The 12,236-nt window shown below is 41.4% G+C and overlaps 1 protein-coding gene across 3 annotated transcripts in view; it reads right to left on the reverse strand.

Moving 5' to 3' along the window:
- The window catches only part of arhgef39 (Rho guanine nucleotide exchange factor (GEF) 39), a 46,631-nt gene extending 38,746 nt beyond the window's left edge, over positions 1-7,885 (reverse strand). For all 3 annotated transcript variants that reach the window (XR_011078032.1, XM_068586545.1, XM_068586546.1), the window contains exons 1-3: positions 7,831-7,885; positions 4,700-4,871; positions 1,365-1,459 (exon numbers count right to left, since the gene is read on the reverse strand). Coding sequence is in view for 2 of the 3 variants with exons in the window: in XM_068586545.1 (XP_068442646.1) it covers positions 1,365-1,459; positions 4,700-4,849 (245 nt within the window). In the remaining variant the exon portion in view is untranslated. The remainder of the gene's footprint in view (positions 1-1,364; positions 1,460-4,699; positions 4,872-7,830) is intronic.
- Between the last annotated feature and the right edge of the window lie 4,351 nt (positions 7,886-12,236).

The raw sequence follows: 12,236 nt of genomic DNA on the forward strand, positions 1-12,236 counted from the left end.
AAAGTTAGTGTGTTATCCACGTAACCTCGAATGAGGACCTGTAGAGACAGCGACATCACACAGAGGGCAGGCGGCAGTGATTCCTCCAGCATAACTTTCAGACTTCAATGACTGTCTGTAGCTATTTGAACCCCGAACGATGACCAACGTCTCACTGAGTAGTTTAGTTATCTAAACCTAACTGAGTAGTTTAGTTATCTAAACCTAACTGAGTAGTTTAGTTATCTAAACCTAACTGAGTAGTTTAGTTGTCTAAACCTGAGTAGTTTAGTTATCTAAACCTAACTGAGTAGTTTAGTTATCTAAACCTAACTGAGTAGTTTAGTTGTCTAAACCTGAGTAGTTTAGTTATCTAAACCTAACTGAGTAGTTTAGTTATCTAAACCTAACTGAGTAGTTTAGTTATCTAAACCTAACTGAGTAGTTTAGTTATCTAAACCTAACTGAGTAGTTTAGTTATCTAAACCTAACTGAGTAGTTTAGTTATCTAAACTTGACTGAGTAGTTTAGTCGTCTAAACCTGAGTAGTTTAGTTGTTTGAACCTCATCAAGTAACTGTGGATGTCATATATAAGACATTAATTATGTAACATTTAAATAGTATTGTAACATCCCTATGGTTGTTGTTTCTTCCAGTAGTGCATCATGGGTACTGTGAACGCAGCAGTGCAAACTGTTACACTTCATTTGCTGGTGAATAAATGCTCCTCCAGAGTTGGGTTAATGCTTCAGAGGCCTTCTCTGAAGGGGCAAGACTCAAATCCAGTGAGGATATGCAATCTTATCTTAGAAACTAAGGATCCATATTTCAATCTTACCACCAATAAAGAAAAAAATATCAGTTTTGATTTCAATGTTGAAAACCCTTCATGAGTTTTCTACTCTATTGATGTACAGGTTAACATGAGCTGAATCCACGTGCACCAACTTCAAACCTCTATATTGTGTTTATATAACCAAACTTTGTAAGTCCTTCACATACACTGTAGTTTTAGCCAGATCAATGGGACATCTTGACATGGTGGTGAGATCAGCTCCCATCATCCTTCAGGCCACGCCCCCTTCCGAGAGCCTCTGCAGCAGCTCAGGTCGGCAACAAGAAGTCAGGATTTCTTTATGCTCACATACTCTCTTCACTCGTGATATCACTTGGAGTGATTAGAGCTGATATGCATTATTGTACCCACCAGGGAAGGGAACACCTCTCCAGTCCAACACAATATCACTGACTCCTACTAACGGTGAAGATAAGGACTACGCTTCGGTCGACTTTATCTACAGCGCATTCTTAAGCAGGAGACAAACCACCAATCCTCATCCCAATATCCCGTAGGTATTGTGTAAATTATTCAGAGGATACTTACTGGTTTACTGAATAAATGGCTTTAATTGAACTGAAGATGCCTTCTCTCATGTCCTCCTTCAGGGTTCCTTTGGCCTTTAAGATCTCCACAAAGTACTGTGACAAACAAGAGAGCAGAAAGACACACAATGGGGTTATTTCTCAGCATGTGTATTAATAAGCTAGAAGTGAGCTTGTCTCTGATGAAATACCTTATTATGAGGAGATGCTTTCGCTGATGAGAAAGAGCAAATGTAACACCAGCACACAGCGGCTTAGAGGTTAGCGGTCTCTTCCCCCACAGCCCAGACTGACTGTCACATGGTACTGTGTATCTGGGTGGCTCATACCAAGGACAAGTATAGTGGGATGTTGTCGCACCGCGACACTCACAATAAAGCGACAGCTGTGCCGGTCTCAAGTCATTTGAAGTGAAAATGGGATTAGCAAATTGAATGTGCATTAGGCCTAAAATGACTTCTAATTGGAGTGAACGGGTGGAGGGTGAGTAATTGTGTAGAAATGAGGCTGCAGTGGTGGGTGAAAAAGTCTGTTCTCTCTGCGGGGAGCAGGACGACCATGAATGCTACCTTCAGTCTGTTAATATCTACGCCAGTGCAACGCTTGAATGTAGCAGTGGAACTTACTGTACACTCTCTGTGTTCAACTTTCGCCTTCTTCCCAGATTCGATCGTTCTTAAGGACTTAAGAAGGTTCTTAAGAAGGGTTCGCTAAGAAGGAGCACTAAGATACGAGTGTTTCCCAGATGCGTCCTTAACTGCCTTCTTAAGATCCCGTCAAAGAAGCTTCCTAAGACGCTCTTAGTGGGAGCTGTTCACCGCCGTGGTGATGAAACTAAATCAATCGATGGCAGGTTAATCGATCACCCACCACTTTATCAGCGCATAAATCACGCACAACACGCTGTGGTCCCCACACACAGGTGTAATTACGCTACGGGTGTGCGTGTGTGTGTGCCATTCACGACACCAATCACCCTGGGGATCTCAGCCATGGCATGAAATCCACGGTGGACCTGGCGGACCTCGTCCCGTGTGGTGGCCTTTCTGATGTGTGTCTGCCACACTGCGTGAAACCGGTGCCTTGCTGAGGCCGGTGCCGTCCCCCACAACCTCCAGGAAGTTCCCATTGTGTAAAGACGCAGGCTGAGGGCAACACTGCAGCGGGTTGGCCTCTAGATGTGTGGTGACACTAGTGTGACGAGGCGTTGGGTCTCCACACGGGGAAGCCGGTACTTGGACTGGACAGCTCGGTCCGACAGCACATTAAGTGGAGAAGTGCTGACGCTCACATGCATTTATGTAAACCATCATATGCATTTATGTAAACTATCTGGCTTCACGCACGGCGACGCTCTTGGTTAGCAGCGAGGTGATGCTGTATTGCAGCCGTGGTGCCTCTCACGCGTGGACTTCAGCAACGCCTTTAGACGTGGAGCCTCTCTGGATGAGGTTCAGGAGAGTTCAGTCACACCTGTCAGCTTCCTGATATCTGTGAAGTACCACAGGTACAGGTACTTCACTACAGGTTGTTGATGTTTTATAGCTAACGTAAACTCATATGCAGATGCTGAATGTGTGTGAAAACGTAATGAGTGATATTAATGTAGCTACAGGAACACAGGGGGAATTCTTAATTGTTATATTGTTATTTTTCTGTTGATGCTATTATTTTTCTTGCGTCAGTGTTCTGCAGCTGTGGGCGCACATTCATCATTACGCATGGTTTTAGTATTCCTTTGAATGTCAGATATAACTTTCCCTGACGCGGCTGCAGTGGGCGTTTAGTCGCTAAGAAGGCTGTTAAGAGTGGGTCAGACTGATCTTACGTTTCCTTCTTAGTGAAAGAGCGTCTTAAGCTAAGAACCACTCTGGGAAACACGTCCTTCTTTCACAGCGCTCTTAGAGCGCTCCTAAGACGCTTTTAGCTTCTTAACGAATCTGGGAAACACGGCCAATGTTTGAAGTGGTATAAAATGATATTTGGGGTAATACGAAAAAATATTAAATTAAATATATAAAATATATATATATATATATATATATATATATATATATATATATATATATATATATATATATATATATATATATATATATAAAATATATATATATATATATATATATATATATATATATATATATATATATATATATATATATATATATATATATATTCATTGGTTGCAACAAAAACATATATATAAACATAAACATATATATATATATATATATATATATATATATATATATATATATATATATAATGTTTCTATACATGTTCTTCTCTTTATTGGTATGTAGCAATGCAGATAGTTTGGGTTCTGTGTGCTCTGGTTTTGAGATGCCTCCACTCTAATACAATGGAGGTGGATGTAATTGTGTTTTGCAGTGGAAACGTCTTTGAATGATCACAACTGTCGTGTCAAATTGATGTCTATGTTCATTATAATCATCCGTTCATAATCATAATTTGTCATGCAATTTGCCATTTAATTGACATTTGGACATATATTAATATAACGTAATAAAACAAAACACTCCTATAATCATGAAAGCAGCACTTGTATGGGAACGGGTGCGTCTCGAGTCGTTTGATCCACATGAGCTGTTGATCACTGTGTTAGTGTTTGGCGCTCACAGCTTTGGAAAATGACATCTTTAAACTTCCAAATGGAACTTGGGTGTGACGCTGGATAACCAGCTGTCCTTTGTTGCCAACGTCTGCAACATCTGCTTCTGCAGAGTGATTCTCCACATTACATGGTCATGGTCAGCACCTGAGCCCATCCATGATGCTCTGCTACTGACTTACTGACACTTGGCTTGCTGCTACTACTAAGAATGCTAAAATGTTCTAAGATCGGTGAAAAATGTTGTTTGGAACTAGGAGATGTAAATCATCCCAGCCATTCACAGAAATACTAAATTGATGAAAGTTACGCAGCAATATTATGAGGACTTTCCCGCAGCCCCCAATGGTTTCCGATGCCCTGTGCCGATTTGCATAATATGTAGACAGATTGAATCCTGAATCAACGTGATGGTTTCCCTTGATAGGCAGAGAGGGGCCATGAAAGGAACATAGTGACCGAAGAGGACGTGAGGCCTCAGAGAGGGACAGATGAGGAGAAAGAGGAGAGGAAGCAAGAGGTAAGTGCACAGGCAAGGGAGAGGAAGATGCGACAACAACAAAACACATCTAAATACAGCAAGTCTGGATGGGACCCAATATGATCAAAAACACCACGGTTCAAGCCTCGGTTGTACTCTACTTCAAATACTCAAGTTCTCAGACATATTCCTTCATAGTCATGGAGAGTGGTCCGGTACGTACAGTGGTGACCAGCTCCAGCTGTTGGCAGTAGCGCTGCTCTGTCTGCACCAACTCTCTGGCTGTGCGGCTGCGTTTCCTCTCCCAGCGGTCCCTCTGCTCCTGGATGCTGGTTCCCCCGAGGGGACCGGCCGGACCGGGGGAGAAGCTCATGGTCACAGTGCGCAGGGGGACGCTGCAGAGACACAAACAATGAGACCTGGCAGGGTTGACAGACAGAGGAACCAAACAGTATGACATACACCAATGACTATATTCTTTCCAGGCAGAACAACAAAACAACACAACCAGTTGTGTGATGTTTACTGTTATTAAGTTAGCAGCCTACTATTGTGGTTCAGTGGTGAGCAGGGTGAGCCTTCAATCAGATGTTTGGCTGTTCGATACCTGGCCCCGCTAGCCCATATTGATGTGTCCCTGGGTAAGACACCTAACTCCAAAACGTGCTCCCATAGCTGTGTCACAGTGTGCGAATGTGTGTGCATACTGCAACAAAACAAAACGGCCATGGTGAGGACAGAATTCTGGCCTCATGGTTGTTTTGTTTTTGTTGCAACCAATGAATGGAAGTTTACGTTTTGGAAAGTGGAGGAGTTACGTAGAGACCCTTCTGTACGCGTCTCGCTGAAATCCTTTTGAGGTTTTTCCAAAAATGAGTTAATATTTCTTCAGGCAGTGCAGTTAGTGGCAGTGTGGGCTCCATTGATGGAGTAGCTGCAAAAGCCAGGGCTTAGCAAAGAGTCAATTATCATCAAAAATGACTCGAATACAACCAGAGAGGCTTCACTAATGTAGGCGAGACGCACCTGGGCTCTGAGAGGCTCTTTACAAATAAGCCACGATACCAAAGCCAGCTCGTTCCAGCTGGAGCTACTTTTTGACTACAGTAACAATGCGACTGCATACGGACAGTCTGAGGCAGTGCCACTGCTGAACCCCGAGTACTCTGCACAGTGTTGACGAGAGCATGTTTAGGAGTCGCACAGCAGACTTTCCTGTGAAAGCAGACAGATAGGCAATGCGTTCATCTGTGGTCAATAACTGAATGAGAGCCGCCTCCTATTCAGCCAGTCACTCTGGCAAATGAACATGTCACTCATTAAGTCTTTCTTTGTTGCTCATTTTGACCCAGCAGGACGTTGAACACGAGCTGACCGAGCCAATCAGAGACAATTAATGTCTGCCCTGCTCTTTTTATCTGAAGGTGAATTAACACAATAAAGGAAAACTGATGACTGAGAATTATTGAAAGAATTGGTCTGAAATCTGGTCAAATTGAATAAATAATGTACTACATGAGTTATGAATGTAATATAAACTACTGGCATGGCTCCTCAAACATGACTAAATGGACAGAGATTCAAAGACCTGGTGTCATTCACACAAGGAACATTTTAGTCATAAACAATGTTAGTTACTGGTCCCTATTACATGCAAAATAAATAATGTCAGTCTCTCTCAAACACTGCTGCGGTAATCATCAAACTCTCCCCCAGCTGACCTACAGCCCTGGAGAAGCCCCCCCCCCCCCCCCCCCCCCCCTCTGCACTGCCTCATTAGTGTCATCTCCTTTGTATTAGCAGGGCCAGGAGTGGGCAGAGAGCAGGGCTTCAGCAGCAATTAACCTGTGTACTGTCCCTGAGGAACCCCGCGCCGTAAACAAGAGGGCCTGATCAATGCTAACCCGCGCCTCCCCCCAGGGAGACGCTCGCTGTGACTGCATGAGGAGCCCAACTACATCTCTGCGGTTCATCAGGAGGCCTGCTCAGAGTTTCGTGAGCTGAAAATGCCAACGCCTCTGTGTGCACCTCAACGCACCTCCAGACAACAATTGTTGTTCTTGTTGAACAGTTAGAACTCAGTTATGAGGGGCAGAGTTTAAAGTGACACATTCAGTTCACAGTAGACTGATATTAGGCCATTTGATGTCTTTTGTGCTGACACAAGCAGAATCCACTTTGCCAACTTGGCTCCACTACAAGAAATATCTACGAACAGTTGATCCCAGTCAGATACTAAACTGCCCAGGTGGAGAAAGAAATATACGAAGTATATTCAATCTGAGCATACTTTAATATACTTTTAAAGTGTATTTAAAGCTCTAATAATCATAAGTATACTTAAAGTGTGTTACTTTGGAACAACTTATTTTGTACTAAATATACTGAAGTTGTACTTAAATAATATTTCAGTACAACTTGGAGTATATTAAGTATATTTGTTGTGCTAAATTGCAACTTAAAGTATACTTAGTACATTTTAAGTATATTACTGTGCATGTGCTAATATACATGCCGATAGCTCACTTAAATTGTGTTCAAAGTATATTTGAAATATATTATTAGTATTTTACAATTATGTGAAGATTAAAATTTCAATGTATTTATAATGTGCTAATAGTATACCAAAAGGTATCTTCTGTTAATAGAATCTTGAACCTGCTCAGGACTCCATCAGCTTAGGAAGACACTTTGATACGATCAAAAACGTGTAGCAACTTCACAACCTATTTTCCTTCATGTGTGTTGTAATGTGTGAATTGACAGCCCACATTATGAACCGAACCCTCCGCTTGCCCCAAAACTCCAGATTGTTTTCAGCTCTCAAATGAATGGACAGGTCCACATATACACATAAACACTGCTTTAAATGTCCTAGTCAAGGGTTAACTTCAAACAACATAGAAAGGCAACAATTAAGGAGTAATACGTGTTCCGCGGTTTCACAGCTAACCTTACATTTCCCTCTGAGACGAGAAGAGGGCGTGTCAGGTTCTGTAGTCTGGACATCCGGGTGTGTTATGACGAAAAAAAGTTCTTGACACGAGTTTCGGTCACTCCGAATATAAAACACTGAGCCAAAGCTTTAGATTACTTACAGTTTGCAGACATGTTTATTATTATTATATATTACCTCTGACACTCTATAACAGGACACAACCCTCCTATACCCTGGTGTGTCACATCGTAACGCTACCATTTTGTCGCAACCAGAGCATCGCTCGTTACTAACATGTTTAATAGGTTAACGGGACGTGTTTCCGGAAGCTGCTACTGTGGGAAACAAGCCACCATGTCACCTGAAACGTCTCTACGCGGCTCACACGCCATCAGTACAAGTGCGAAGCTGCTTACCTTCAGGTAACGTCTCCACTTTTGACTCAAGGCGCGCTTTTCGGTTTGAGCTTCCTACTTCCGGTATGCGACGCTGTCGCGCACGCGGATTGGCTGGTTGGTTCCGCCCCGAACCAATCACAAGAAACCTCTTCCGCTCTGCGCGCGCAGCTGAACTGCTGCGACACTGGAAACGCTGGTTTTTCCATTTACTTTCCCTCAGTGTCATATTTAATAGTGTGTAAAGGGTGTACAAACACTTATCTCCATAATAACATATAGATGAATCATTACACAAGATGTGACATTGCCTTTTCCCTGTTAAGCCACTATATGCTGCAAACAGTGAACCATGTATTAGCTTCAGTCAAAATAAAAATACTTCTGTTATAATATGTATGATGTGCTGTATCTTTTGGTTAGTGGATCAAAGTGAATATTTCCCACTATTTTGTTACCGGTCATTCTGTGTACTTTTTATACCGACTAGATGTAAATGGGCTGATTCAACCCCCTTTAGTCTTTAGACTCAAACAGCGTGGCACCTTAATGACAGATGTGAAGAACACAATAACAGAAGAATACTTATTTACATTTACATTTGAACCTTAAAATCTTAAATGGACTTATTATTATACTGCCCAGGCTTGCACTATGTTTATACCACACTTTCGTATTACCAATGCTTCCTTTTTGTAAATGAATAAAGTTGAAAAAATAAAATGTTAACACTTAGTTAGTTGTAACTATCGAAATGTTGATTGAAATTTAAACTTCTTTTTTTACCTTTAAAATCTGGTCTTTATTATGAGGAGTGACATGTCGTTTATTTTGTATATTGCATACAAGCACAAAACTGAAATGATGAAGGTCTTCAAAGTAGATTCCTCCTCAGGTCCTCAAGCTGCGGCATCATAGCAGGACTCACCTTGTCATGTGATGTTGCACTTTGGTGATAACAGATATACTAATCAACCAGAGCAAACCAGTAGCCGTCTGCAGCCTCTCGGGTCATGGAGTTGTCTTTGCTCTTTTTTTCTTTTTTTCATCCCCCTTTAACTCGTTCTGAACCTCCACCAGATGATTCTGTGTGAAGTTGTATCTTTTTACTTGAGATACAACTGAACTGGCAACAAGTGGTGAGAGAGGCTGATATGAAGACCGCAGCGCTCAGCAGTTTGCTGCTCATTATGAGATAAAAGTGATGCCCTCCCTAATCAGGCCATGACGCACGAGGCTATAGCACCAAATCCATAAGGACTGAGGACTTAAGGTGAAAAAAAAATCAAATAGGATGCATCTTTCTGGAGCATATCCGAGAGTGTGACTCCTTACTGCCTTCATCTCCACAGAGCAGCGAGAACACTGACATCTAGTGCTGATAGAGGCCAAGTCCTGCTGCTGGACAGGAAGGACACAGGTCAACAACGTGGCTGTGCACATGTAGAGATGGATATCTCCGTGCATTCAAGTTGTGTTGAGTGTTATTTCACCACTTCCTCTCGTGTGATCAAACAGCGGATGCTCTGCTATTCTGAGCGGTGAGCCGGTCTATGTCCGTGTGTCCATGAGCAAGACACTTCACCCCAATCTGCTCCCATATCGATGTTTGAATGTGTGTGTGATTGTTAGCTCCTCCTGATCGGCAGGTGAGCTTACGCCCCTCCCATCAGTGTGTGAATAGGTGAACAGGTAGTGTGAAAAGTCCTAGACGTTACAGGTAAATTAAGCCAGATAAAGTCGTAGTAAGTATTATCATTAAAATTATTATGTTATGTCAAGTGCATGGTTCATAAAGGTATTTAATAGGAATTGTCCTTCAAAAGAAGTAGAATGGCTTATTATGCAAATACATGTACTTTCCTTGATTGTTTGTTTTCTGCAGCGTTACACCTCTTGTTACTGTACTGAACCTCAGCCATTCAATACATTTATTTCACAACCTCCCAAATTTAGATTATGAAAACAATATATGATTAACGCATTTATTACAATGTTTCTCTAGAGATTAAGCAATCCAAAAGTATACCAAATTGTTAAATTGAGCTCCACTGTCATTAACTTGCAACATTTAAGTGATAAATGCATTAGAATTGTAATGCAATTCTATATATTATTATATATATTCTGCAAAAGGATTATTGACACAGAATATATATTGATGCTCATATTACAAGTATTCTCTTCCTCCATCATTCAGGAAGACTGCGGTGAGGATTTTAAGTCACTGGCTGATACAAATTTCATTAAATTAAATTAAATTTGACTTGTCAATTAATTACATGTGGCTTTAACGTGAGAACCATTTCTTCCCCACTTGCGATTGTTCTCAGGTGGTTTTGTGCGTGTGGACCTTCTTGTGTGCGTCTTGAAGTGAAGCAGCAGCCGTGATGTGATGCCCCACCTCATGCTGACGGAGGACAGAGGCAAAACTCTGCAAAGTGCTGAACATATTAAATACATTTTTAATGAGAGGATTATTAAAATGCATGATATCGGTGGGCTCACGCTTTATTGTTTTCAATTGTATTGTGTTTCCACTACATTTGGTATTATAATAATTGGCCCCAAAACAGACCAGTGCAAATTAGGCCTCTTTTGCCTGCAGGCTATGGAGACATGAGCGGTACAGGAGACCACAGACAAAGGGTCCTTTTTTTTTTTTGTACCTGAGGATAGGAAGAAAAAAAGTGAAAGCGTCAATAATCTACACAAGTGGAGGAGCTCTCCCAAGGTTCCGGAGGCCTTCGGTGTTTTATTCATAGCAGCTTTTGCCAGAGGACTCATAATTGACCTCTGCACTTTGTGGGAAAAGAAAAAACTTCACGAGATGAAAGAATGTGATGTTTTGTAATTCAACTTTTGAGTCCCCCTCTCCCCAATCCAATTGTATTGAATTGCAACTCATGAATTATTCAACACGGAGAAGGCAAGGCTACTCCGCTTGAAGATGTTATATGAAACGAGGTCGCAAGACCAGATATCAAATGAGTTGGCTCCAAAAAATAAAAAAAATAATAAACCAACAAAAACAACAAATAAAAGTCACATCAAAATAAATAGGAGCACTGTTGGACAGAAATCTCTTGAGTGAATACAGGTGGAAATATTACTGTCAAATAGCACTTTTTTTCCACAGGATGCTGGCACTTGATGTGAAAAAAATCTCTTAAGTGTTTATTGATGTAGAATCCCATTATCTACCTCAGCTGAAGGGGGGCAAAGGCTTCATTTATGTTTTAATGCTTCAGCGCTGGCTCCTCACTTAACTTCTGAGTTGTGATTAACAATGTTTTTGTCAAATGGTAATCATGGCGTCAAGTGTTGACACTTGAGTCATGCTTCTGGGCGGCTGACAAGGACATAATTGTATCAGTTAAAGTTAAGAGGAGACTCCCGGGAGAACACGGGGAGATGTCACCAGAGATCACAGCTGATTTCTCACATTGAGACGGTTTGTTGTTGCATTACAAGTTAACTGAAATGTTTACAAATGCAAATAAGGCATGCATTCTCTTATTAAATATGTACTGTGTAGATGTTCTGAGCAGAAATCAATCTTCTTCGTGTTTCTAGTACTAAAATGTTGAATAAATCAGGCTATGAATGCTATATGAACAAACCCCTCAGTAGAAACCTTCAGAATATAGAGAGCAATGCAACTGGAGTGTCTGGTGGATGTCAGAGCTGCTGAAGAGGAGATGTCTGGATCAGTATGAGGAAACAAAATGTTTCAATAAAATGGCCTTTATTTAGATGTCTGGTGAAATGGCAGACATTTTGAAGACGCTACCGGTAAAACCATGAAAGGTCTCCAGTTGATACTGTCATTAAGACAGCAGGCTTGTGTAATACAGGAGGCATCGCATCATGCTTTTGGTGAAGTGAAACTTACATATACACATACATCCAAGATATACTCAAAATATACATCTAAATGTGTATTTTGGATGTTTTCTCTTAAAACTAAACTCTTAATATACGTAGCATAGATAGCACATAGCATTGAAGTAGATAAAAGCATTAGCATAGAATACAAAAAAGCCCCAAAAGTCAAAAGGTACAAACATAAAATAGAGGTTTTCATGTTTCATTAAAAAGCGATTAGCAGTAAGGCTCATTGTCTTCGATGGCCTTGGTGGAGTCTCTCCGTCAGCCCCTAGGACCTTGCTCTCCACCTGCTGCTCTGTGTGTGCACAACAGTGAGCTCTTTAAAAGGAAATTATCGTTTGGCCTCGCGAAAGAAACAAATAATCACATGGAAACAAACAGCTGTACAGAACTAAGTGACACAGGAGTGGTGGAGGAGCGTCAACAGCCAGCGGTTTTCATGGAGAATGATAAACTGAAAGCGCTGGACGGCAGGCTGCTCTGATGTGTGTCAATGAGGTCGGCTCCTAACTGACGGTCAGGGACACTGAACTCGC

This window comes from Clinocottus analis, unplaced genomic scaffold, assembly GCF_023055335.1.
Source record: "Clinocottus analis isolate CAN_PGR_092001 unplaced genomic scaffold, fCliAna1.0.p SCAF_20, whole genome shotgun sequence".
NCBI lineage: Eukaryota > Metazoa > Chordata > Actinopteri > Perciformes > Cottidae > Clinocottus > Clinocottus analis.